General features: G+C 51.0%; 1 protein-coding gene across 6 annotated transcripts in view; it reads right to left on the reverse strand.

Moving 5' to 3' along the window:
• Positions 1 to 4085, reverse strand: part of ARAP3 (ArfGAP with RhoGAP domain, ankyrin repeat and PH domain 3) — a 29541-nt gene extending 25456 nt beyond the window's left edge. For 4 of the 6 annotated variants that reach the window (XM_054555982.2, XM_054555980.2, XM_054555979.2 and 1 more), the window contains exons 1-4: positions 3996 to 4085; positions 1786 to 2326; positions 1584 to 1645; positions 1368 to 1479 (exon numbers count right to left, since the gene is read on the reverse strand). In XM_054555982.2, coding sequence (XP_054411957.2) covers positions 1368 to 1479; positions 1584 to 1645; positions 1786 to 2309 — 698 coding nt within the window. In that variant the 5' untranslated portion in view covers positions 2310 to 2326; positions 3996 to 4085. Of the gene's footprint in view, positions 1 to 1367; positions 1480 to 1583; positions 1646 to 1785; positions 2327 to 3995 lie in introns of those variants that run through there. The other 2 variants (XM_024247676.3, XM_024247677.3) reach the window with 2 other exon arrangements.
• Between the last annotated feature and the right edge of the window lie 21639 nt (positions 4086 to 25724).

A 25724-nucleotide genomic window follows, 5' to 3' on the forward strand; every position in this document is an offset into this window, starting at 1 on the left:
GAAGTGCTGGGATTACAGGCGTGAGCCACTGTGCCTGGCCCTTATCTGGCCTCTTTTACCTCTCTGACTTCATCTCTTGCCCTTCCTCCCACAGTGGCCACCTGCCCCAGCCAAGATGCCCTGGCCTCCTCACTGCTCCTGGATCCCCTTGGGCACACACCCGCCTTGAGGCCTCTGTTCCAATCACTTGCCCTACTTGGGGCACTCTTCCCCAGTTATCTCCATGGCTAACTCCTTCACCTTCTTCAAGTTTTTGATCAAATGTCATCTTCTTAACGCTCTGCTAACTGTAAATGAGAAATTGCAGTCCACCCATTTTGCCCCCAAGCCCTCTTTTTTTTTTTTTTTCCTTAGTCACTGCTACCTCCGCCTCCCGGGTTCAAGCAATTCTCCTGCCTCAGCCTCCTAAGTAGCTGGGATTACAGGCGTCCACCACCACACCTGGCTAATTTTTGTATTTTTAGTAGAGACAGGGTTTCATCCTGTTGGCCAGGCTGGTCTCAAACTCCTGACCTCAGGTGATCCGTCTGCCTCAGCCTCCCAAAGTGCTGGGATTACAGGTGCGAGCCACCATGCCTGGCCAACCCCCTAGCCCTCTTACTCTGCTCTATTTTTTCCATGGCACTTAATACCTTTTAACATTCTATAGTATTTAATGTATTATGTTTATTCTATAGTATTTAATGTATTATGTTTATTGTTAATGGAGTATCTCCCCACAAGGGCAGGGATTTCTGTGTACACTGATCTATCCCAAGCATCTACATCTGGTGCATGATAGTTGCTCAATAAATATTTGTTGAATGAAAAAATGAAAAGCACTTCTCCTGGCTGGGAACAGTGGCTCATGCCTGTAATCCCAGCACTTTGGGAGGCCAAGGAGGTAGGATCACCTGAGGTCAGGAGTTCGAGACCAGCCTGGCCAACATGGCGAAACCCCATCTCTACTAAAAATACAAAAATTAGCCGGGCATGGTGGCACACACCTGTAATCCCAGCTGCTCGGGAGCCTGAGACAGGAGAATCGCTTGAACCCAGGAGGCGGAGTTTGCAGTGAGCCAAGATTGTGCCACTGCACTCCAATCTGGGCGACAGGGCAAGACTCCGTCTCAAAAAGAAAGAAAGAAAGAAAAGCACTTCTCCCAATTTTCCATTATATGACCATTGGTTTGTCTACTTCTTTTATTCCCTGTCTGTCCCACTGAGTCACAAGCTGCCTGAGGGTGGCACTGGGTCTGTGATACTCATCCTGTATCTTGAGTGCCTGGCTGGTGAATACTCAATGCACATTTGTTGAATAACTGGATACACAGCCGCCACCAACTCACCTGCTCCTCCCTCCCACCACTTCCCTATTTAGTACTCACCTGTGTTCAGCCCTGTCCTGACAAACACCTCTGCTCTCTCTTCTGTCGGGGGCTCCTGGAGTCCCCACAGGTTGGACACCATAGTACAGGCAACCAGGATCCATGATGTGCACTGGCAGGAGGAGAGGGGAACGCACAGGGAAGAGGAGATCGCTGGGAGTGTATGAGGTCCTGCCGGCACTATGCCTCTCCCACAACCCATGATAACCCAGTTACCTGTGCCTGTTGTGGGCCTGAGGGCAGGGGTGGGGGCAGAGGTTTGGGAGCTGTCTGGGGCCCTGAAGGGAAAGGTCTATTGGTTACTTAAGGAGAGAGGAGGAAGAACAAGCCTTCATGCCCTGCTCCCCACCTCTGTCCCCCTCATGCTCTCCTCCCCACTCCCCCCAGCATCAGTCCCTAGGGAGCCAACTCCACTCACTTGTCCTGAGCTGCCTGTGCCCTGCCTCTTAAGTCCAGGCCGAAGTAGATGGAATTAGGCATCATCTCCACAGTATTTAGGGCTGAAGACTGCTCAGCGGAGGAAGTGGGGAGAGGAGGGGGCCTTGGGCTGGGCTCTGGGCTCCTGGACACTCCTGGTCCCCCGAGGGCTGGGCTCAGCCCAGGTCTCTGAGTGGTGGCAGGGCCACTGAATCCACCAAACACGGTCCTGGGCTTCGGCACGGGCTTAGGGGGCTGGGCTTGCGGGGCTGGGCTGGGGGATGGTTCCATGGCACTATCCGATTTGGGATCCAGGGAGCCCTCTTCGGTGCCTGTCTGCAGCAGGCGCAGAATGCGTTTCCGGTGCCCTGTGGCGCTGATGCCCAACTGCTTCAGCTCCTCGTGGCCCAGGCCCCGGGCTGCACCTGCTGTAGCCAGGCCATGCCGTCGGAACGTGTCTGCATACTGCTCCAGGTGCACCGTGGCCAGCCACACAGCGATGTCCAGGTCCTGAGGGGCAGCCATGGGGGCTCAGGCCATTGCTGGGGGGAGGGGCAGGGTGAAGGGAGGGCTCAGGCTGAGAATCCCCCTCCCTGCCCCAGAGTCTGAGGCCTAGACAGTGAGCACCAGCCTCCAATCTTCCTCCAAAGAAAGATGCTGAAAGGCCTGCGATCTGGAAGCAGAGCCATCCCAGAACAACAGCAATGGCTCTCTACTTAGGGAAGGGACTTCATTTGAAGTTAAGGAAACTGAGGCCCAGAGAGGGGAAGGGGCTTGCCCCAGGTTCACAGCAAGTCAGTGCTAGAGTTGGCCCCTCAGCTCCTGCCCACCCTGGGTCTGGGTCAAAGCTCTGCTTCTGCCTGACTGCACATCCAACTGAGTAAGCATGGGACAAGATGCTAGAATGCTGTGGGGCAGAGTGGGATAGGGAGATGCAGAGAAAGGGCCAATGATGTGGCCAATCAGCTCTGGACTAAGGTGGGGAGAGGGGCAGCCTAGATAGGAGGAAGGAGGTGCAGACCCCACTCCCTCTTGTTTCCAGAGCCAATGTATGCAGGCCTGCCATCCTAATCCTGGTTGTTCCCAGTCCCTCCTCCCCTTCCACCTATTGTCTCTGCTCAGACTTCCTTCCTGTCCCTCCAGCCCTGGCCGCCTCCACATCCTGCCTGCCTTGGTCAGGCTGCCGGGAGAGCCCTAACCAGTCCTAATGTGTGGGGTCCCGGCCCTGGGTGGAGGCTAATTGAAGAATAAGGATGGGGATGGAGAACCAGGCCAGAGAGACGAGGGACCAGAGGTCAGGAGTACTCCAGAGGCTTCTGGACTCTCTGCCCACCGGCAGCATGTTCACATGGTGTTCACCTGTGTGTGCACATGCCCTGTAGCGATTTGACAGTGTGAAATGCCATCCCCCCACCTCTGCTTTCTCCAAGCCTTCCTTTTCTGAGCCTGCCTTTTCCCTGCCCATTCCCTTGGGCTCAGGTCTCTGTGCTCTGTCCCCCTTCCGCCAGCCTGACCCCGACCCTGACCCTGGTCTATTTCATAGACCTGTCTCTAATTCTGTAGCCCTGTTTATCTCTGCCTTGTCCCTGTCCCTGCCCTACTCCATCTCAACCTCTCAATCCTTCTTTGTCCCTCTCCTTGTCCCACCCTGTTTTGCTCTCTGTCATTAAGCTTGTCCTTGACTCAGTCTCCAGTTCTAACCAGATCTTGAGTTGTATCTGTGTCTTTGTCTGCCTCTGAGCCTGGGTTTCTGTCTTCCGCCTCGGCCTAGGCTGTCTCCCTGTTGCTCTTGTGCTCTGTCGGTGACCAGGACGCCCTCTGCGTCCCAGCATCAGTGCTGGCCTCTCTCTGCCTCTCTCCAGCTGGGCCTCATTCCCAAGCCAGGGAATGAGCTGAGCCTCGGGCCCTGACTCAGGACCCGGTTTCACGGTGACTCAGGCCGGGCTCGAGAGCACGGGGCTGGGAGCCGAAGTGCTCGTGGGACAGGAGTGGCGGGGGCGGGGCGGGTAGTGGCGGGCAGCGCAGGCTGCGACGAGGGAGGGGGCGAGGAGGGATGGGGCAGAGGCCCGGCAGCAGGAGGGAGGGGCGGGTCGTGGCGGGGATGGGGAGGGCCGCCGGCGCCGAGGGGGCCTGGGAGCCCACGAAGGCCCTCGAGAAGGTGATGGGGAGGAGTCTGGGAAGCAGGGACCCGGGGGGCGCGGGGGTCCTCACCTCACTGCGCGGCCGCCGTCCGCTCGCGGGTGCCCGCCGCTGGTCCGAGGCTCTGGGTCCCGCCGCGCCGGCCCCGCCTCCCGTCTGCCTTCCCTCGACGGGCCCAGCCCCGCCCCGCCCGGCCGGTTCCCTCCGCGGGGCCCCGGCCACTCCTTGTGCAAGCGCAGGCCTCCAAAGGGTTTGGGCTTCTTGCCCAACCGCCGCGCTTATCTCCGAGTCTGCCCCCAGTCTGCCCTCTCGCAGGCCGAGAAAGGACCAGAACACGTTGGGACGAAGACAACCTCAGGGAGAGTGACAAAGAGACAGAGACCGGGACGGAGATTGGGACGGAGGGAGAAACTGAGAAAGGGAGAGTGCCAGGGACGGCTTTGCATCCTCTCCGCTGCTCCCATGCCCTCCAGTCCTGCCAAAAGGGAGGAGGAAAGGTCGAGCCCTAAGCCCCCAGGGCACCTCTCCCACGCCCAGAAGGGTGGCTGGACCCTGGCAACCAGTTTAGTGTGGGGACGGAAGTTGGACATCCAGAATTGAGACTTGGCTTGGGCAACAAGCGCAGAGGCCCAGCAGAGGGGTACCCGTCTGTTTCTCCCCACTTCCATCCCCAAGGGCCCGGCCTAGGTTCCTTCGAGGGATGAAGGTCCGCAAGGCACATCCCTACTTCCAAACCAAGGTTTGGGGCTGCCTGTTTGGGACAGACGGACGCCCTGCAAGCTCAGGGACCAAGCAAGCAGCTGTTTCATTCATGGGAGAAGCCGCCCCTTCTCCCCACTCTCCCACCCTAAAATTTCAGGGGGGATGCCGGGGATGCCTGAGGAGGAATGGCCCCTCTCTCCTTCCCTAATCTTGCCGGAACTCCGGTCCTGGAACCTGTCTCCCAGGGGCGGAGGCACTTCCCTCTCTGAGCAGGGCCAGTGTGTGTGTGTGTGTGTGTGTGTGTGTGTGTGTTGGGGGTTGGGGGGGGCGCTGGCCGGCTGTGTTTTCCTGTTTGTATGAGAGGAAGTTGGCTGTGAGTCAGCAGACACAGGAACTGTCGGTAGCTAGGGGAAGACCCCTGCCTCAGGGGAAGAAGAGGGGAGTGGGAGGAACTGGTTCCCACCTCTTCCAGCTGCCTCAGCTAGGGGAGGGACTGTCATATTCAGCCTCCTGGAGCCCCACTTTCCCGGCCTTCCCTTTGAGAAAGAGAATTATAGTAATAAAATAATAATTGCAATAGCCATAATAAGGGCTACCAATTATTGAGAGCTGACCGTGCTCCAGGATCTATGTGAACATTGCTTTGCAAACTTTAATTAATCCTCACAAATATCCCTACAAATAGGAAATTTTATCACCTCTATTTTACATATAAGGAGACAGGGAGCATTAAATAACTTGCTCAAGACTCTCAGCTAGAAAATAGCCAACTCTCCAAGTCTATATCTATAACTACCATGCTCACCTACCACCCTAGAGAGGACCCCTGCACCACGTCCTTTTTTCTGAGTGGGCAACTGTGGTGGCAGTGAGAATGCTCCTCACAGACCTTACACTGTAAGGAGTGAAATTAACCAATGGCCCCAGCTGCTTCTCTCTGAAATCTAAGGCCAGCTTCCCACTGAGCTGCTCCCAGCCAGTGACAGAGCTCAGCAGAGATCCTAAGGCAGATCCATTCCTGGGAGATGGGGGACTCCTTTGACAGCTGACTTTGGGTCAAGATTTCCCAATGGCTTTGCTGAACTTTCCTTTGACTGGTGTTTTAGGATGCTCCTCTCAACCTTTATTCCTTCCCTCTCTCCTTCACAGCTCTCCCAGCTCCAGGCTCCCTTCCTCTCTCGCAGGCATCTCCCCTAGTCAAATCCTTGCATTCTGCCTTGGCAGCTTCTTCTTTAAGGACAGAGACTAACCCAGCAAAATAAGGGAGCAGGAAAAGACAGTAAAGGGCCCAGGGAGTTTTGCGGAATGGGTGCCGGGGGCTTTGGGTCAGGGGCTAGATGCAAGAGTTCTGAACCTTTTTGTGTCATGTTCTCCTTTGGCAATCTGGTAAAGTATGTGGCCTCATCTCAGAATAATATTTTAAATGCATAAAATAAAATATATAGGATTACGAAGGAAACCAGTTATATTGTAATACAGGTATAAAACCGATGTGATATAGTAATATATGTGGTTCTTTATTAATGCTTTAAATAAGATCTAGTGGTAGGTTGATACCTCACATAATTTTGACGCAGTGATGAGCATAAATGGTATTTCAAATGATCTGCAATACTGTAATATGATATAAAAATATATGTGATTTCTACTGGTGACAAAGCCATAGTTATGGCTAAAATGACTGGTTTGTTGCTATTGTCATAATTGGAGGAAATGCTAAATTTCAGCTAGAGATTAGTGAAAGTAATATTCTTTTCCCATCCAAGTCCACTGACTCCAAGTTAAGGACACCAATGCCAGATGATGGGGCAGAGCCACAGAGAGGGAGACCTGGCTTCCTCCCTCAGACCCCACTTCCCTTCTTTGGCTCAATGATACGGGGCAGGTGGAGGCTTCTGGCCCCTGGCTTGTGTCTTCCTTCTCTCTTTCTCCCTGGCTCTCCTTCTCAGTTTCTATTCTCTTCTCTCTGCCTCTATCTCTATTGCTCTGTCTCTCTTCCTATTTCTGTCTCTCTCTTTCTTTTCCTGTCTTCCCCTGAATGTACTTCCATCTTTCTTCACTCTCTGAATCTCTTTGTGATGTCCTCTGTATCTGTCTCTCTTTCTGCCTCTGCCTGTCTCTGTCTCTCTGTCCCTCTGTCTGTGTCTGTCATTCCCTGTCTTCATAATCTGTCTCTGAAGGGATAGGACAGACTCAAGGGGATCTCTGTAGCCTGGCCGCAGTAGAGCAAAGAGAATCCATTGCTTCTAGAGTCCCCGGGAGCTAGACGAGGGGGTGATCCTGGGTCTTAGGCTCTGGCCTGGGAAGCACAGGTCTCTTCTTCCCCATCCTCTCTTTCTTTCTCTTTTCTTTTTTCAGAGATGAAGCCTTGCTCTGTCACCCAGGCTGGAGTGCAGTGGTACAATCTCGGCTCACTGCAACCTCCGCCTCCTGGGTTCAAGCAATTCTTCTACCTCAGCCTCCAGAGTAGCTGGGACTACAGGCACCCACCACCACACCCAGCTAATTTTTGTATTTTTTAGTAGAGATGGGGTTTCACCATGTTGGCCAGGCTGGTTTTGAACTCCTGACCTCAAGTGATCCTCCTGCCTCGGCTTCCCAAAGTGCCGGGATTATAGGCATGAGCCACCCCGCCCCGCCTCCTCTCTTTCATTCTTAGCCTTTGCAAGGGCAGAAACAGGTTGCAGGGGATAGAGGCATCCCAGTCCCCAGAAGACAATGGCTAAGGCATCTGTGACCCTGAATGTGGATACGGTGAGATCTTCGCCCAGACTCCTCTCTGTGGAGCTGTAGCCCAGGGGTCCAGGTGTCATGGCTTTCCTCTGTTCTCCTCCACACCCTGGGGGAGCACTAACCCAGTGTCATGTGAGGGCACAGGGATTCTAGAACCTGGCGGAGTAAGTCTGTAGCAGATGTGAGCCCTGGCCCCTAGGAGATGTGCAAATGAAGGTCTGTGAGCTCAAGGAAGGAAAGTATGGATTTCTGGGGCTTAATCTTTGAATATTCAAAAATGGGGTAGAGCACCAGGTCAGCTATTCACTTGGAGGGATATACGCCTTCAAGATGATTTGAGTCGGGGAGTGCTGTTGGCCTGAGAAATCAGGAAAGGAGAGTGGTCACCAATGTCCTGAAAGAGCTGAAGCATCCTAAGATAAGAGGCAGATGGGGAATGGTAGTGTGAGAGGTGAACCAGGTCATAGGAATGGGATTGAAACTGAGTAGCAGGGGTGGCTGGTGCCCCTGGGAGGGCTTTCTCCTTGGGAGGCTATCTTGGGTCCCTACTCCCTAATCAGACCTCTCTCACCCTCGCTGTCCAAAGAGTCTGCTTACAGCAAGATTAGCAGTGCCAGGCTGGACAAGGGAACTCACTTTACTCCCGAGCTAGCCATGCCTGGCAATCTAGGCTGAGCTGTTTTACCTTTTGGGGTACCTTCTGTGACTCCCTCAGAGCTTCATGGACAAAGGGTACTAGGAAGGGACTCTCTCCAATCCTAAATCCTGAGGCCCCACAGACCCAGTTCACCCTGGCTAGAGAGACTGCATTATCGACCATCATCAGCTGATTTACCTGCTCTGATGTAACCCAAATATAAGCCACAGGGCTCACATGACCCATGGAAACCAAAAGGAGTGAACAGGTTCTCTGATACTTCATCTCTCAAAAGACCTGAAAACCTATGGCAACACTTCCATGTTGCTCACAAATCTTTTGGGTTTTGTTTTGTTTTGTTTTGAGACAGTGTCTCACTCTGTCACCCAGGTTGGAGTACAGTGGTGCAATCTTAGCTCACGGCAGCCTTAGCCTCCTGGGGCTCAAGCGATCCCCCACCTCAGCCTCCCGAGTAGCTGGGAATACAGCCGCACGCCACTGGGCCCGGCTAATTTTTGTACTTTTTTGTAGAGACAGGGTTTTTTCATGTTGCCCAGGCTGATCTCAAACTCATGAGCTTAAGCCATCCACCTGCCTCCTGCCTTAGCCTCCCAAAGTACTGGGATTACAGGTGTGTGCCACCATGCCCAGCCCACAAATCTTGATTGTCTGGGACTTCTCACTCCTCAATACCTTATATCTCTTAAGTTCTTCCCAGAAGCAGGCCTGGTTTTTTCTTTCCCATGCTTTTTATTGTTCAATTTTGCCTCTCTGGGATTTTGCATGGAGGGAGGAATAGGAAGAAACATGACATTACTAAATCTTTTTTTTTTTTTTTTTGAGACAAAGTCTCCCTCTGTTGCCCAGGCTGGAGTTCAGTGTTGTGATCTCGGCTCACTGCAACCTCCGCCTTCTGGGTTCAAGTGATTCTCGTGCCTCAGCCTCCCAAGTAGCTGGGATTACAGGCGCCTGCCACCACACCCAGCGAATTTTTGTATTTTAGTAGAGACAGGGTTTCACCATCTTGGCCAGGCTGGTCTCAAACTCCTGACCTCAGGTGATCCGCCCACCTCGGCCTCCCAAAGTGCTGGGATTACAGGCATGAGCCACCATGCCTGGCTGAAATTAGTAAATCTTAAATCTTAATCTTAACACATGGGACAAAAGGGACAATAGTGAGCAGAGGAAGGGGAGGAACCAAGCAATGAGGAGACGTGGAAGGGAATTCTTCAATAGCCCATTCCATGTCTCGATTTGTTCCCCACTCAAATGATAGACTATTAAGCCACAATCACTTTGGAGGCCACTTTGTTCACCAAAAGTGGATGGTATGCAGTAATTAAGAACAAGGTCTCTCGGCTACGGACTGTGGCTCACACCTGTAATCCCAGCATTTTTGGAGGCCAAGGCAGGAGGATTGTTTGAGAGCAGGAGTTTGAGACCAGCCTGGGCAACATAGCAAGACCTCGTCTCTACTAAAAATTTTAAAATTAGCTAAGTGCGGTAGTGTGCACCTGTAGTCCCAGCTACTCAGGAGGTGGAGGTGGGAGGATTGCTTGAGGCAGGAGGTGGAGATTGCAGTGAGCCGAGATCACACCACTGCACTCCAGCTTGGGTGACACAGTGAGGCCTGCCTCTAAAAACAAAACAAAACAAAACAAAACAAAACAAAACAAAACACCACCACCAACAACAAAAACTAAAACGAAAGGTCAACAAAAAAACAGTCTCTAAAATAAAGCCCTGATGCCACCTCTACCAGCTGTGATCTGAGCAGATTATTCATCTCTATTTGGCCCTCTGTGCCTCAGTTTCCTTTTCTGAAAAAAGGAGAGCGAATAGTGCCTGACAGGGTTGTAAAGATTAATCTATGGAAATATATGGGTAATATGTGGAAAAGACCTGACACACAATGAGTGCTCAAAGTGTTTCCCGTTCCTTGTTCCTATTTTTGCCAGTTATTTCCACGATAACTCTGGAATGCACCCAGCTTGCCTGTTTCTTCATCACTCTGGCATATCCTGTTACCTATTTTAATCAATCAGCCTGTGTCATCCTATTGCCAAATTAGACCACATTGTACCCCTTGTATTTTCCCCAGGGTCCGCAGTTGTCATCTTGTCTGTTCCATCACTTTTGTTACTCAATTTCCTGTCACCCCTGCAACTCCTGATCGCCTCCATGGTCTCCAGTGGCCTCCAGGTCACACTCCTTTCCTGCCCTTACCCTCTGGATGGTAGAAGGCACAGCTATCACCCAGATTTGGTCCTGATGAGATGGGACAGGGCTTAGGGGGATGCCAAGGTGCATGTTTCTTTTTATTTATTTATTTTTTTGGGACAGAGTCTCCCTCTGTCGCCCAGGTTGGAGTGGAGTGGTGTGATCTCATATCACTGTAGCCTCCGCCTCCCAGATTCAAGCAATTCTCCTGCCTCAGCCTCCCTAGTAGCTGGGATTACAGGCGCCCACCACCACATCCGGCTAATTTTTGTGTTTTTTTTAGTAGAGACGCAGTTTCGCCATGTTGGCAGGGCTGGTCTTGCACTCCTGACCTCAGGTGATCCACCTGCCTTGGCATCCCAAAGTGCTGGGGTTACAGGCGTGAGCCAACGCGCCCGGCTGAGCATGTTTCTTACAGGAAGGAAGACTCCCATTCAATCCCTTCATTTATTTCTCATGTTTTTATTAATCATCTTTTCTGGACCAACCACTGCTCAAGGGTTTAGAGATGCAATGACATGCACAGCAGACTTTGGGGAATATGACCTGCTCAAGAAGTGAGACATTTATCAAACAACCCCCAAATAAATGTGCAATTACAAACCAAGACGAATTTTCTGAAGGGAAGCACTATAAAGCATATAACAGAGGCAGCTGACCTGGCCTGGGGGTCTGGGAGGCTTCTCCAGGGAGCTCTGCTTAAGTTGAGATCTCAGAAAGATGGGTAGGAGTTAAGTGGGATGGGAGGGAGTGTTCTAGGCAGAAGAACCACGAGTGCAAAGGCCCTTAGGTAGGAGCCAGCCTGGTGAGGAAGGGAGACAGATCAAAGAGACAGGGAGTTTGGGACCAGCTGAGACTGAAAGGATCTCAGGGGCCAGGCCATGCAGGCCCTTGGAGGTCTTGTATGAGATTTGGTCTCCATGCCAAGAGCCATGGGGAGCCAGGGAAGAGTTTAAGCATGGGATGATAGACTCATGAATTTAGGTTTGAATTTTAGGAAGATGGCTGCATGGAGACTGGTTAGGGTCAGCACAGCCCTCCCTACCCCTAATTCCTCTGGCCTGAGGGCTGTGCCATTTCCCCCTAGACTCCAGAGCTACCCTCTAGCGAGCCCCTTCCCACTTCCCTCCTCACATTTTTGTGAGGATGAAGTCATCATTGGGAGGGAGTTCCAGGCCTCTATGCCTTCTTTATCCTGGAGAGCTGGGGCAGCCCTGGGGTCAGGGGGAGGGAAGGAACAAACACAGAACACCTCCCTTCCCCTGCATCCTCACTCCCATGACTGGGCCCTGTCTCCTTCCACCCTAGGCTATTGACATGCGCTGTATTTATAAGATTTTTAATGCAATTTGACTGCAAAATATTTTATAAAGGGCATCTAGTACTACAGCTACTACTAACTCCCCTTAGGGCTTGGGGCAAGTCATCTCTCTTTGGGTCTCAGTTTCTCTATACATAAAATTAATGGCAGCACTGTTTGATAGAATTTCCTGCAATGATGGACCGTGTTCTATATTTGTGCTGTCCAATATGGCAGCCAGTAGCCACATGTGGCCATTGAGAGGTTGAAATGAGGTTGGTGAGCCAGAAGAGCTGAATATTTAATTTTATTTAATTTAATTGTAATTAATTTAAATTTAAACAACCACTGGCTGCCAATATTGGACAGCACAGGCAAATCTTAAACTTTTTTGAGACTCTGGTGACAGTTATGGATCTCTCCCTAGAAAAACACCCTGCAATCCTATTTATGCATCCCAGGCAAAGGGCCCTTCCAATCCTATTTATGCATCCCAGGCAAAGCAGACTGTAGACTGCTGGGGCTCAGGTCCCTCATCTCCTCTTCCCTTCCTGCTGCCTTGAAAATGCTGAAATAGGGCTTTGCCTAGATGCAGGAGAATGACAAGGATGACTCCAGGAATTAGCAGACCTCTGTTTTAAGCTTCTGGTGCACCACTGCACACATCTAAAGAAAGACAGAAGAGTGAAAGCAGGGGTAGGCGCAAGGAGAGTATTAGGGATATTTGGACATGCTCAGTCTCTGCCCTACCTCCCTGCAAACCACCAAATTGCTGCTGGGCCAGTCCTTTTTTGGACACAAAACTCCATCAGAGTGTGAGGCTGTACTCCAGATATGGGATTGTGCCCTGGGCATGCAGTATTTATGAACTGGGGCTTTGGGAGTGACCAGAGGGGGTGGGGGGGGCTATCTTAGTCCATTTGCGTTGCTGTAACAAAATACCGGAGACTGGGTTATTTATTTATTTATTTTTTATTTATTTACTTTTTGAGACAGTCTCACTCTGTCGTCCAGGCCGGAGTGCAGTGGCGCTATCTCAGTTCACTGCAACCTCCACTTCCCAGGTTCAAGCGATTTTCCCGCCTCAGCCTCCCAAGTAGTTGGGATTATAGGCATGTGCCACCATGTTTTGCTAATTTTGTGTTTTTAGTAAGGACGGGGTTTCACCATGTTGGCCAGGCTGACCTTGAACTCGTGACCTCTGCCAAAGTGCTGGGATTTCAGGTGTGAGCCACCGTGCCCAGCCAACCGTTTACTCACTCTTGATGTTTTCACTGTCCAGAGCATCTGTGGGTCAGACACTGCCCCTACCCAGGAATATGGAGCCCTGAAGGTGTCAGGAGAATGCACTCCCTGCCTTGCATGGATGCGGTTGTCTACTCCATGGGAGAAAGAGAATATTGTTCTCTCTTCTCACTTCTAGGATCTAATCATTCTCTCCCAGAAAACTCACTGCACAGACCCATTTACAGGGGGCAGTTTTCACTGGGACTTAACTTCCTACCCTCTGATCTCCCCACTCGCTTTCTTGACCATGCCTGCCCCTCCTCCCTCATTGCTCAGATGTCCATCTATACTTTCTCTCCCATCTGGAAAGTAGTTGCTTGGTTCCTGTCCCCTGGGGTCTCCATTTCTTTGGCTTCAGCAGAGATGCTGGGCTGGTCAAACTCAGGCTCCAGCGGTGACCACAGTGTGGGACACAGACGGGGAAACAGCTTTCAGGAATCCCCTTGTCTTAGGTCTTTGAGAAGCAGAGCCTGTGGTCAGGATTCAGGTGGAAGCCCTGAACTGAAGGAGAGGAAACGGAGGATGCAAGGTGAGACAGTGCAGTGCCTTCCCGTCCTGCCCCGCTTCACACAAGCCTCTCAGAGACACTGCTGGCTACTCAGCAGGAGTGCTCTCTCGGCACGTGGGTGGGACTTCTCCAGAAGGTAAGGAGGAAACACACCTTGGAGCAGTCCTCAGCTCCCACCCATGACCTGTCTCCCATGGGTCAAGGTTCACCCCACAGAGTTACCTTCCCATGCTTCTGGGTTCTGTTACCCAGCCCTTGGTGGCACTTGGAAACCAGATTCCACACTGTACAGTGTGGCATTTTATCTAAGTGTGAAAGTAGAGGAGCAGCCTCAAAGAGAGCAAGGAGGTAGTGAAGGAATTTGAGAAGAAAGGTTCGTGTCTCAGGGCAGCCCATTTCTCATGCCGCTGAGATCCACTCAAGTCCTCCCATTATACCTGACTTCCATGCTACCCTACAGGGCATTTTCCCCCACAGGGACAAAGTTGCCCTCACTCTTTCCTCAAGAGGGAAAGTACAGTCCACTGGAATCAAGTCCCCCTCCAGAGAATGCCAGATGTGGTCTTAAGGAAGATAAAGAGGCGAGGGCTAATGAAGCAAGCTACAGTCCCACTGCTGTAGCGTGTCTTGAGTCCATAATTGATACTCTCTCCCTCCTTCCGTGACCCTCCGCTAGCCCTCTGCAGATCTGGGCTACTTGCCTGATGAGATTATACAGACTTTCATCCTCAAGAGATCTGATTCCTTTGTTGCCCTGTCCTTTTAGAATTGTTGTTGAAGTTGTCCATTGTCAATTGCTACTGGGTGGGAAGTTCCAAGAGCTGCCACAGCAAATCCCCCGGCTGGGGCCAGACTCCCTGCCTTCATTGCATCTACGCACATTGTATCTACAGCCCTGGTTCCTCATGGCCATCAGGATCAATGGCCCTGGCCAGCACATTAATGCCCTTCTTTGTCTATTAGCCCACTAGAATGAGGAGCATAAGGTGGCCACGTGGCTGTCACAGCTTCCAGTTTAGTGGAAACTACTGTGTTCTTTCATATAAGTTCTCCCTTCCTGGCAACTAGAAACTCAAATTGGCAGAGCCACCAGTTTTGGGGACAGAAAGCAAATATTCTACAAATGTGAATGAGATGGGCCACGTCCACTTCCACATTTGACTCCAGGACTGGCAATTTCTATGTATAAGGAACATAGTACTCTTCAAAACAAATACCGCATCAAGGAGTTGAGGGCCCCAACCCACAGGTGTCATGTTCCTGCCAGTGTCTTCACTGAGCATTCGACAGGCTGTCCCCTTGTCCCATCAGGCTGGCAGCTTCTAGGTGATGAGGAGCAACCAAGTGAGCCCAATGAATCTGTTGATCGGCATCCCGTACACCATATACAAAGATGAACTCAAAAATGGATCAAAGACCTAAATGTAAGAGCAGAAACTATAGAAGTCCTTGATGACCCCATTATTGTACTTTTTTGGTAAAAACACTGTAGAAGACAAGCCTGAATCTGGAGCATGCACTGTTTCCAGTAAGAACGAATTACTGTCCCCTCCAGAGTAGAAAGAATAGGTTCAATGTAACTGATCTGCGGCCAGAGGCTTGGCTGGTCTTCTGAGGAAGAGAGCCTTCTGAGGGAGGGCCCAGCACTGGTCTTGGCTGCAGGCAGGCCGAGTGATCAAAGTGGTAGAACTAGCTCATCCATGGTGAGAGGGAGCCCATGCTGTTGGGCTCATACACAGCCTCCATCTCTGGTAGCATGACTACTCTGTTCAAGGGCTTTTGAGCAGGCATTCAGGGTAGATAGGGAGAGAGATTCACTCACTAGGCGAATCACTGTATCTCTGTGGAGTGTGTCCTGGCAAAAGATGCTCTGCAGGGTGTTTACCTGAGACCCAGAGGTTTGCACACTTGGTGCTCACTCTCAGTCCACCCATCTGTCTCTTTCCTAGACCACTTTGTCACTTGCCTTTGGCTTTGTTCCTTCAGGCTCCTGACTAGGGGACATTCACTATTCCACAGGAGCCAGGGAATATCCACAACTGAGGCTATTTGTTCATCTAGAGAAAGCTAACGCCCAAGTGTACTGCTCAAAGCTTTGCACCCTGGAACCTCCCTTCCCCACTGTCCTTTAGGGCTACCCCAAGACGGCCATAATGTGGCAGCAATCCACTTCTAACTCTCACCAACATACCGCACTGACCATCTGTGAACTAGGGCTGAGTCCCTTCCTTATCTAGCATTTGACCACAGGGAATTTGAGAAGGTTCTACAGAGTTTGTGACCCAATATGGCCCTTTCACTCCTATCTGCCTATGACTTCCTCTTTATTCCTGACTCATTGGGAAGTGGCCCCTCACCTCCAGCCTCTGATCTCCTTTCATATCTTTGCCAGACCAGGCCAGATGGGAGTGGGGCTGGGGTGCTGCCTGCGCAAGGCCTCAGCACCCTCACAGTAATAATAATGATAGCAACGACCACAGTAGCTGCTGCTGATGAAGTGCTCCTCATGTGGCAGGCATTGTGCTAATAAGCAGGACCGGGAAGAGGACGAAGAGGGTAAAAGCTTAGGCGACAAATTGTAAGGAGGTCTCAAGGTCGTGCAAGTCGAAAGTCCTTAAAGTCCTGGTCCTACTGAGAAGCTCCTAGTAGATATTATCTTCTTTTATTCTCACAAGTAAACTTTATCACTCCCATTTTACAGATGGGGAAACTGATTCAGAGGTTAATTTGCCAAGGTCATACAGCCATATTTGACCCAAGCTCTTTACAACTAAGCTGTCTTAGCTCATTCACGTTAGCCTGGCCGCCCCATGGGAAGTTCCCCTGCCCGTGATCCTCCGGAAGACCGCAGGTCCCTATGCCCACTCAGACAGCCGGCTGTTTGGAGTCTGCAAGCTGGCGTGACTTTGGTGCAAGCAGCCGCAGGAAGAGGCTGCCGCCAGAGCGGGCAGGAAAGGGCTCGTTCCCACATATGTCCACTAGATGGCGTCCAAACACCGAGCCACTGAGCTCCAGCGGCCGAATGGACAGGCCCCCAGCGGGGAGGCGCTGTGCGAGACCCGCCCCGCTGTCCATGGACACAGGTCTCCAACCCTCCGACGCTCTCCCTGATTTCTGCATCACCGATCCCCTTCGCTGCTACCCCCAGGAGATGGTCTCGGAGAGGAGAGACTTCCCAGGGTACTTGGGAGGGATTCTTCCTTCTTTCCCCTGGAAACTGTCTCTTAGCGGTGCCCAGCGCTTCCCAGGGCCTCCGCAGCACTGCCTCTCCCTTCGTTCCCTTCCTGAATTCCCCAGGCCCTCCCTGTCACTCCCACTCTCTCAACTTCTGCCAGTCTTCTGAGGCAGGGACCATTAAGGCCGATTCCACAGATTTGGTGATGCAAATGCATGCAAATGTATGCAAATCGCCATGTAAAGGAGGCTTGCCACTGTGGTTCTAAGTGGCTGTCACAGCTTCTCTGACACCTGTTTTGGGAGACAGCTGCCCTGCCCCCTCCTCCTCAGTGTCTATCTGCTATTCGCCCCCCTTTCCTTCCTCCAAGGGTCTGGCCCCCTTTCCTTCAGCGACCCTGGTTGGCTTCTGGTTACAAAGGACCCTTGGGGACTTCTCTCCAAACCCCCTAGAGGGGGCAAGGCGAGAAGCACATCTTATTGGGCACCGACTTTGACATCTGATAATTTCACCATTTTCTAGCTGTGTGACCTTGGAAAAGCAGGTTAACTTCTCTGAGTCTCAGTTTCGTCGTTAGCAGAATGGGAATGATAGTAGGCACCTAATAAGGCTGCGGTAAAGACTGTATGCTACACTGCGTGTAAAGTGCTTGGCACACAGCCCGAGCATGGGAAGCATGTGGCTATCAATGTTATGATGATCACTGACCCTGTGGGTCATCGTATTCTGAGAGCTCGGGCTTGGAGACAGAGATATGCAGGTGGACCCAGCTCAGGCATGTGCACATGTGTGCTCGTCTCTGTACATGCGCGCACGCACACACACACGCACACACAGCTGACAGCCTCACGCGCTGGAGGGGCGCACGCGCGGGTACACACGCATTCAGAAACACACACAGGAGGAGGCTGTGGGAGGTGGAATCTGAGTCATCGAGACCAGAGCTGTGGGTGGTGCTTTTGTCCTGATTTCCGGGGCTCAGTGCTCCATTTCCAACAAGGAAATGTATGCGGATGGCACAGCTAACCAGCCAGCTGAAGGGCCAGTTGTGTGGACCCCTTTCTTGCATCAGCCCCTTCCCCAGGCTTGCTGTTGTGCCAGTCCCAGCCTAGCTCTGTGTCATCTGAGCTTCTCCTTCCTCTGACCCTGCCCCTAGCTCCACTGAGGCCTAGTAGGTGGGACAGGGCAGGCCCACTGAGGTGATAGAGCAGGCTCTCGATGACGTCATAGAGAAGGTGATGCCTGCTGCAGCCGCTCACTGCAGAATGCCCTGGGAGCTTGGTGGATGTAGTGAGGAAGAGGGTGTGAGGGATGTGGCATACAACAGTAGTTAAGAGCACTATCTTGAGAATAAGATGAACCTGGGTTGAAGTCCTGGCTCTGCCTCTGACTTTTTGCAGTTCTCTTAACCTCTTTGGGCCTCAATTTCTTTGTCAGTAGAATGAAACCAGTCATACCTAACTCAAAGAGTTTTGTGACTTTTCAATGAGATAATGCACATAAACATGTGCTCTGTTCAGTGCTGCATGGACTGAATATTTGTATGTGGCCATGATTTTGGATGATGCTGATTGAAGGGCAGCCCCACCCACAGCAGTTTCACCTCTTTCCTAGGAGTTGCCTCTCCTTCCACACCACTCAGGCCTGGAGGGTGTGCTGGGGTCTCCTGGGTCAATATGGGTTAAGGTATCAATAGGCAGGTGTGTTGTCCAGCTTTTCTTCTCTGATTAGATGATTAATCAAGGTAGGTCAGAATCACAACCTTGCCAAAAGGGAAAGAAAGATGCTGTGGTTTACTGTGCACCTGTTATACGGCAGGCACCATGGTGGGTGCTGTCCCACGTGAGCTCTCATCATCCTCCCAACAGCTCTGTGAAATAGGTACTAGCATCTTCAAGGTACAACCCAAGAAGAAACGAAGTAACTTGCCCTAGGATGTATAGTCGGTAAATAGAGAAACTGGGATTTAGACCAACTCCCATTCCACACTCTCTACCTTGCCGTATACATCCATAGTTTTGATTCCTGTGGGCTCCATGAATGTGGCAATGGGGAGGATCAGTTCCTTGGATGTGCAGCCCCTGCCTCCAGAGCTGCCCAAGTCTGCTTGGGCCTTAGAGGGGGAGGGGTCTGTATTTCTCCGGTCAGTCTCTTGAGAGCCTTGTGGGCAATGGTGGAGCTAGTTAATCACCAAAAGTGTCCCCAGGTGTTATGTACTTGGCTCCTAGCCAGTGGTTATATGACATCAGGGAAAGGACACAGGTGCATGGGACACAGGTGCATGGAGGTTGGGGGTGGGCTAGGGGCAGCCTAGACACCTGCTAAAGGCTCAGTTCTGTGTCAGTGGGGGGCATAGGGATGGGGGGAGCAGCAGATGGACGGGGTCGGGCTGGGGCCGGGATGCTGAATCAGCTCTGAAGCCCAAGCTGACTCGACAGCCTGCCAGGAAGAAGAAAGTGTGAAGGAGAAGGAGGGAAGGAGAGCTATAGTGTAGGAGAAACTGAGGCAGCTGAGGGAAAGGACAGTGGGGTCTCAGGGTGGTTGGCCAAGAGTGGTTAGTGGTGCAGGCTTTGGAGTCAGAAGGCACAGGCTCTTATTTCAATGCCACCGCTCATGAGCTAAGTGGCCAAAGGCAAGAACTGTCCTCCAGTTTCCTCAGCTGCAAACAGGGTACAAATAGCACCTCTACAAATAGAAGTTCTACCCCTAGAACCTCTAGTAACTTCACCACCAGAACCTAAACTTCATTGCAGCCTGGCTGCCAACTAACCACCCATAGGACCTAAATCACGGACAGGGCCAGGAAGGACCTGCCTCAGACGGCTCCAGGGTCTGGCTCCCACCCAAGTCTAACCACACACTCAATTTTTTTCTCCAACTGATGGCCACCTTTTCCTCTGGGCCCAGGTCTAAAGGTCTGTCTTGCTCATTGGCTAAGCATCCAGCGCATAGTAGGGGCTCCTACTATGAAATGAGTAATATATGTCAAGTGGCTGATATATTGTTCAATAATTGCACCTTAGCTGATTTCATGTCAGTGAATATTTCTAGAGCATTCACCCTGTGCCAAGCAAACAAGACTGAATCCCTGTCCTCACAGATTGGTGGGTGAAGGGTTTAAGGGTGCAGTGAGTGTTACTGAGGTGACTACAGGCACATTTCCAAACCAGGGCCCAGGAGAAAAGGTGGCCAATGCTTGAAGGAAAAAACTGTGTGGTTAGGCCAGATTGAGATTTGGCCCCTGGAGCCTTGTGAAGCAGGCCCTTCCAGACCCCAACAGTGATTAAGGTCCTTGTGGCTGGTTACTCGGCAGCCAGGCCGGAAGAGAGAGCCGGTAATTAACAAGCTGGCACTCACACAACCACATGTCAGCACGCCCAAGCGCTGGGATAGCTGTCTGTCAGTCGTAGCTGCTGGTGGAATTTTTTAGACAGCTGGGCTCAAGCCGGGAAATGAATATAAGTTGCATTTCTATGCATCGTTGTTCGTAGTGGTAAAAAAAATTAATCAGTGACATAGCTGTGACACATACTCATTTAAGAGTCTACAGAGAAATGTTCATTTGTCAGAGGCAGCAAAGAAGAGATTATGTGTCAGCTGGGGAGGGGTGAAATATTTATACAATGGCTAATAAACACCGGTGTGTAAGGGGGTCAATTGATTGTGTCAGTGGCCACATGACAAATACAGCATTGAGCAGCCATGGGCACTACCCTTGTGCCCGGGGGCTCCATTCTGATGACAAATACGCAACGTGTTACTGTTAATGCTCCCCACCAACCATGTGCTCAGCCCTCTTTGCCGGCTGGGCGGCCGAAGATTGCTAGGAAGCAGAGCTCCCATGGAAGCTGCCTACCCCCAACTTCATTAAGTCAAACTTGAAGTTGGTAAATTACTCCCCAAATGCCAAAACAGCTGCAAAAAAAAAAAAATTTCTCTGTTGTATGCAGTTTTTTTAATTTCATGTTCCTGAATTTCAAAGGCCTTTCTCCCTGCCTTCACCAAGACCATAGCACCAGCACCTCCCATGCAGACCTTACCCTGCCCCAGGCTCTGCACCCCACTGTGTGGCTCCAGGGCAATGTAGGAAACCTGGGTTCAAGTTCTTGTCCAGCCAGTCTGTTAGCTAAGTTGGTCTCCTTCCTTGTTCTCACAGCTGAGGCCAAGGCCTAGCTAGTTCCCCAGTTATAGGAAGGAGTCACTGTACCCTCCCAGGCACAGTGATACTTCCGTGACTGGACACCCACCTGTCATTGCCTAAGGGGAAAGTAGTCTGGTTGGGACATCTGTCATCCCCAGGCAGAACACCCCTGCCTCTCACCCCAGCCCAAGAGCAGCCCACCTGGGGCTGTGTGATAGGTCAAACTTTCCAGAAGGAGGAGAACGTCGTATCAGCGCTGACAACTACTAGTTTTTGAGCCCTGATCACATGCCGGGCACTGTGTCAAGTGCTCTCCGTGCATTATTTCACTGAATCTTAAGACAACTCTTGAGGTGGGTCTAATGATAAGTCCAGTTGTATAGGGAAGGAAACCAAAACCCAGAGAAACAGCTTGTCTAATGCCTATGCTATGTAGATAGAGGTAGCATTTGAACCTGGTTGGTAGGACCCCAGGGCACAGCCTTTCTGGTCCTTGTTCACCTGTCTGACCATGTTGGAAATACGTCTCATGGTTAACACCTGCAAATCTTAATTTCAAAGCTTAAACAATTCAGATTCTAAGAGATCAATTAACAAACCTCGAAGATTGTAAAACTTGTGGAGGCATGGGCTGTATCCCAGACTCTGCTCAGAGCATTCACTCTAGCAAAACCCAGCTGATTTTCTCTCATCTTAACTGGGGCAGATAGAGCCGTTTCCCCTCCCCAAAGTGTCCCCACCATCCTGGTTTAGAAACATGGGCGTTTTCACCCCTCCAGAGACTGATAGAGGCCCTTCCACTCCCCTGCATATGATCCCTGCCTCCAGCCTGCTGTCGGTTGCTGTAATATCCCTATCATTCCTGCGACATCCAACATCCGTCATTTGATTTGGGATGGGATGACACTCTGAGAAAACAGTTGCAGATGAAATTTCACACATATCAGTGAATGTGGAGATTGCAGATAAGCACACGTTGCAACTTGTTTTTACTTTTTAAAATGAGATTCTTCCCTTATGAAGTTGTGCTCCACCTTAGATTTCCCACTGTGAGGCTGTTAGTAATGATAACATTAGCGATAGTGACAATAACATAGATTGTGCTCATTGAGTATTTATTACGTGCTAAGTACTTTGCACATTGTTTTGCTTAATCCTCACAACAACCCTATTTTACAGATGAGAAAACTAAAAACCAGAGAGCCTAAGTAATTTTCCCACAGATGTATAGCTCGCAGGAGCTGGGCTTTGAACCTAGGGGTATCAGCAGCAGAACCCCTAGACTCTTACCCATGAAGGCCTGAGTTCAGTCCTACTGCACAGGAACAACTCCATCTAGCCCATACCCTGGCTTCGGCTGTATAAACTATGCTAGCTCCCAGATGGTCTTGCTCTCTTTCACCTCAGCACCTTTGCAGATGCTGTTCCCACTGTCTAGAATGCCCTTCCTTTTATCTGTTCTCACATGGGTACCTCACTGGTGACTGTAGGGAGGAAACTTTGGCTCTTACACCTCATCCCATCCACAATCCCCGCCCCAGGCCTCTGGAGGCCCCTGCAAGCTCAGCCAAGGGTGCTCTGGAAGGCTGCCCTCCCCACATCCTCACAGCCTGCCGGGCTGTCTCCAAGGGTCTAACACCAGAGGTGACTAGAAGGATCCTGCTCTGGAAGAGACAGCAACCCAGTACCCTCCCATTCCCCCAGTCTCCACAGTATCCTTACACAGACCTGACCAGGTCACTCCCTGCCACATCCTCCCACCCGCCAACACTATACAAGCCTCACCTCTCTCCTCTCTGTTGCTGTCCCAGCCAAACTGCCTCATTTACAGGGTCCCTGAGCAGTCCCCACTCTCTCTTGCCTCTGGCTTCTCCTGCTTGGAACATTCTTCCCTCTTCCTTCTCTTCTGCCTTCTTCCTATTCATCCTTCAAGATTCATCTTGGGTACCCTTCCAGGAAGCCTTCTCAGATTTCCCCAGCCTGGGCTAGCTACTCCAGAGCAGGACATGGTGCCACTGTCCACCATGGTATGCCTAGTGCCAGCCACAGAGGAAGGCCTCATGAATGTTTAACAAACCAATGGGTGAATAAATGAGTGACCTGGGAATGCAGACAGCCACAGAAAAGAGAGATCCCCAATGATCCTAGACTCCAAGGAAGAGGTTCTGGAGGCTTGGTGTGAATAGGGGCCTCAGTTAAGCCACAGAACCTGTGGGTAAGAGTTAAAGTCTCAGATTATTCAAACAGACTAAGATTGTATCCAGAGTCTGAATAGCCTGTATGACTCAAAGCAAGTTACTTAACTTCTCTGAGCTTTGGCCATCTCATATGTAACGTGGGGGCTAATAATATGGCCAATAACATAAAGTTGTGTTGGGAGTTAAGTGAGATAATTCAAGTTGTGTACATATATGGATACTCAATTATTTGCTGTTGTTGTTAAGAGACTGGAATGGCATAAGAGCTGGAAGGGTTTACACTGTGTAGGCTACTCTGGGTTTCAGCTTCAAGATCTAGGGCAAGTGGATAATTAAGAACCCTGGACTTTCAGGAACTTGCATGGTTGGCCCAGTTCTGCCCCCCACAGGCTGTGTGACCTCAGAAAAGATTCCTTCCTCTCTGAGTCTTGGTTTTCTCCTCTTCGAAATAAGGACATTAATTCCTTCCCCCAGTAATTACCCAATAGGATTATTGTGGGAGATCATATGAGATAATATATATGAAAATGCTTTGAAATGTGCTCAGGGCTGCATAAATAAAAGGAATTATGGTTATCTACAGGCAGTTTGTAGGGGCTTAATTATTAGTCAGCATTCACGGGCACTGAAGCTGTGGAGCAGCCCTGCAAATGTTCCCTTGGCAGCTTTAGCAGAAAGGACCCTGTGGAGAAACTGAGGCTGGGTTGCCTGCGTGTATCCAGGGGACCTTGGCAGTAGCGGGTGGGGTGGGGAGGTGGTGCTGAGATGGGACAGCATTGGGGTTCCACCCTGGCCTGATCCCCAGTTTTAGGACCTCCAACCATCTTTGCAGAGGTGAGAGTCTGCAGGAAGAGAGGCAGGAACTCCTTGGCTTCAGGTGTGAAGTGCTTGGGCTGCTGCCAAGGGTGGTTCTTCTGGGTTTGCTCCTGGCAGCTCCTCAGGCTGGAGGAGGTGGAGACAGTCACCAGCAGGCAATGACTCGGCATTTGCTAGACCCAGCTGGCTGATGAGGGGAGAAGGGTGCCCAGCCTCCCTGTTTTTGGAGACCCAGAACTATGCTCTTTGGAGGGTGGAAAGGAGGTGGACCCAGGGTGTGCCCTCAGGAGTGCGGTTCAGGGGCAGTGGTGGGGCTACTCTTCACCAGGGAGGGACAACCAAGGATGAAAGGGCCCAGACGTGGCCTGTGAGTGGATGGCTAAGAAGGAAGGAGATGGAGAGAAGTGAGAGGAGAAGCAAAGACCTGGTCCTAGGACATCGAAAGTCATTCCTTTGAAGATGGGGGTAGAGGGTCAGTGGGAGGGACTAAAACAGGAGACATGGAGTTCCAGTGCCATCCATCCATTTATTTCATCATTCAAAACCTTTCATGAGCACCTAGTATATGTTGAACACTGAAGATAGAGCGGTAAACAAGAAGGAGCTTCCCTGCCCTTGTGAAGTTGAGCTTAGGAGATAGAAACAAGCATGTGTATTTCACAGGGGAAGTACAGGAGGCTTTAGAAGGTGAAACAAGAGGCTCTACCTAGCCCTAGCAGCAGGGAAAGCCTTTCCTAAGAAGTGAGGTTTGAGATGAGGCCATTGGAAGTCAGCTGGGGTGGTGTCAATTCTACAAATATTTATAGATCATTTACTATCGATCAACAAATCAACAGAGTCCCTGTCCTCAAAGAGGTAGACATTAGAAGGGAAAAGAGTCCCAGGAAAAAGGAATTACACATGCAAGAGCAGAGGCAAGAGAGGCCAAGTATATCACAGGAGCATAGAGAGCTCAGAGTGCAAGAGGCAAGAGATGAAAAATGGGCAGGAGATGAAAGACAAAGCAGGAGCAAAAGACAGCCCCAGGCCACGCTAGGGTGTTTGGGGCTTGTCCAGGGCCATGTGTGATGGTCAGATTTGCATGCTTGAAAGGCCACTCTCAAATATTCATTGGCACCATGGCAAATGAAAAGTCACATGTGGGAGCCTCTGTCCCACATTCCCCACTATCAGGCTGATCCAAAGGCAGGAGAGGGTGTATCTAGGCTGCATGTCTGAAAGGCTGAGACTGAGTGTGTCTGTCACTGATTGAATGTGGGAGCAACTGAATATGTGTGCCTGCCTCATGCCTCTTCTTGCCATTATTGGTGTTGTTGACCTTATTGCGGATCAATAACAATAGTCCCTCACATGGGCCTGGTGCCTGTGTCCATTTGAGTTTCATGAGAGATATCTCCAGGAAGCAGAGCCAGGATTCCTACTCCCATTTTACAGATAATGATGGTACTAATAATAGTTGACATATTGAGTGTTTACTGTATGAAGGCTCTGTGTGCATACTACCTCATGGAACACACACTGCAATCACTCCCATTTTACAGATGAGTCATTCGAGGGCACTTACAAGCTTGCAAGGGCACTTACATGCTACTAAGTAGCAAAACTGGGACTAGAACCCATTTTTCCCTACCTTCTGCCCTTGTCCCAGGTAATCTTAGCCTCTCCTCCCTCCTTTCATCTTTCTCCTTCGAGTTGCAAAGCTGCCCAAATAAACAATAGCCTGGTACTGCTGAAACAGCCCCATCTCCTGAGCTCAAATTGTAAACTTTGCCTCTTCATACCCATACCCAGCCTTGAGGGCAGTGCCCCTGAAATCCTGGGCATCTGACACCTGAGTGCTGCAGGCCCCAGCCCACAGCAAGCACTGGCACTCCCCTAAATCTTTCCAGAGCCAAGACCCCTCCAGCCGCCATCTCAGAGCCTCACTTGGTCAGAGCGGCCAGGGGAGGCAGGATCGATGTGCAGAGAACTCAGTAATAATCCCAGCGCAGGCAGCCAGGCTGGCTGTATAAAGACAGATTAAAAACTCATCTGGTTGAGATGAGGAAATAATTCAGCTGCTTGGCCACAGTGGGAACGCCTAG

Source organism: Pongo abelii, chromosome 4 (genome assembly GCF_028885655.2).
Source record: "Pongo abelii isolate AG06213 chromosome 4, NHGRI_mPonAbe1-v2.0_pri, whole genome shotgun sequence".
NCBI classification, from domain to species: domain Eukaryota; kingdom Metazoa; phylum Chordata; class Mammalia; order Primates; family Hominidae; genus Pongo; species Pongo abelii.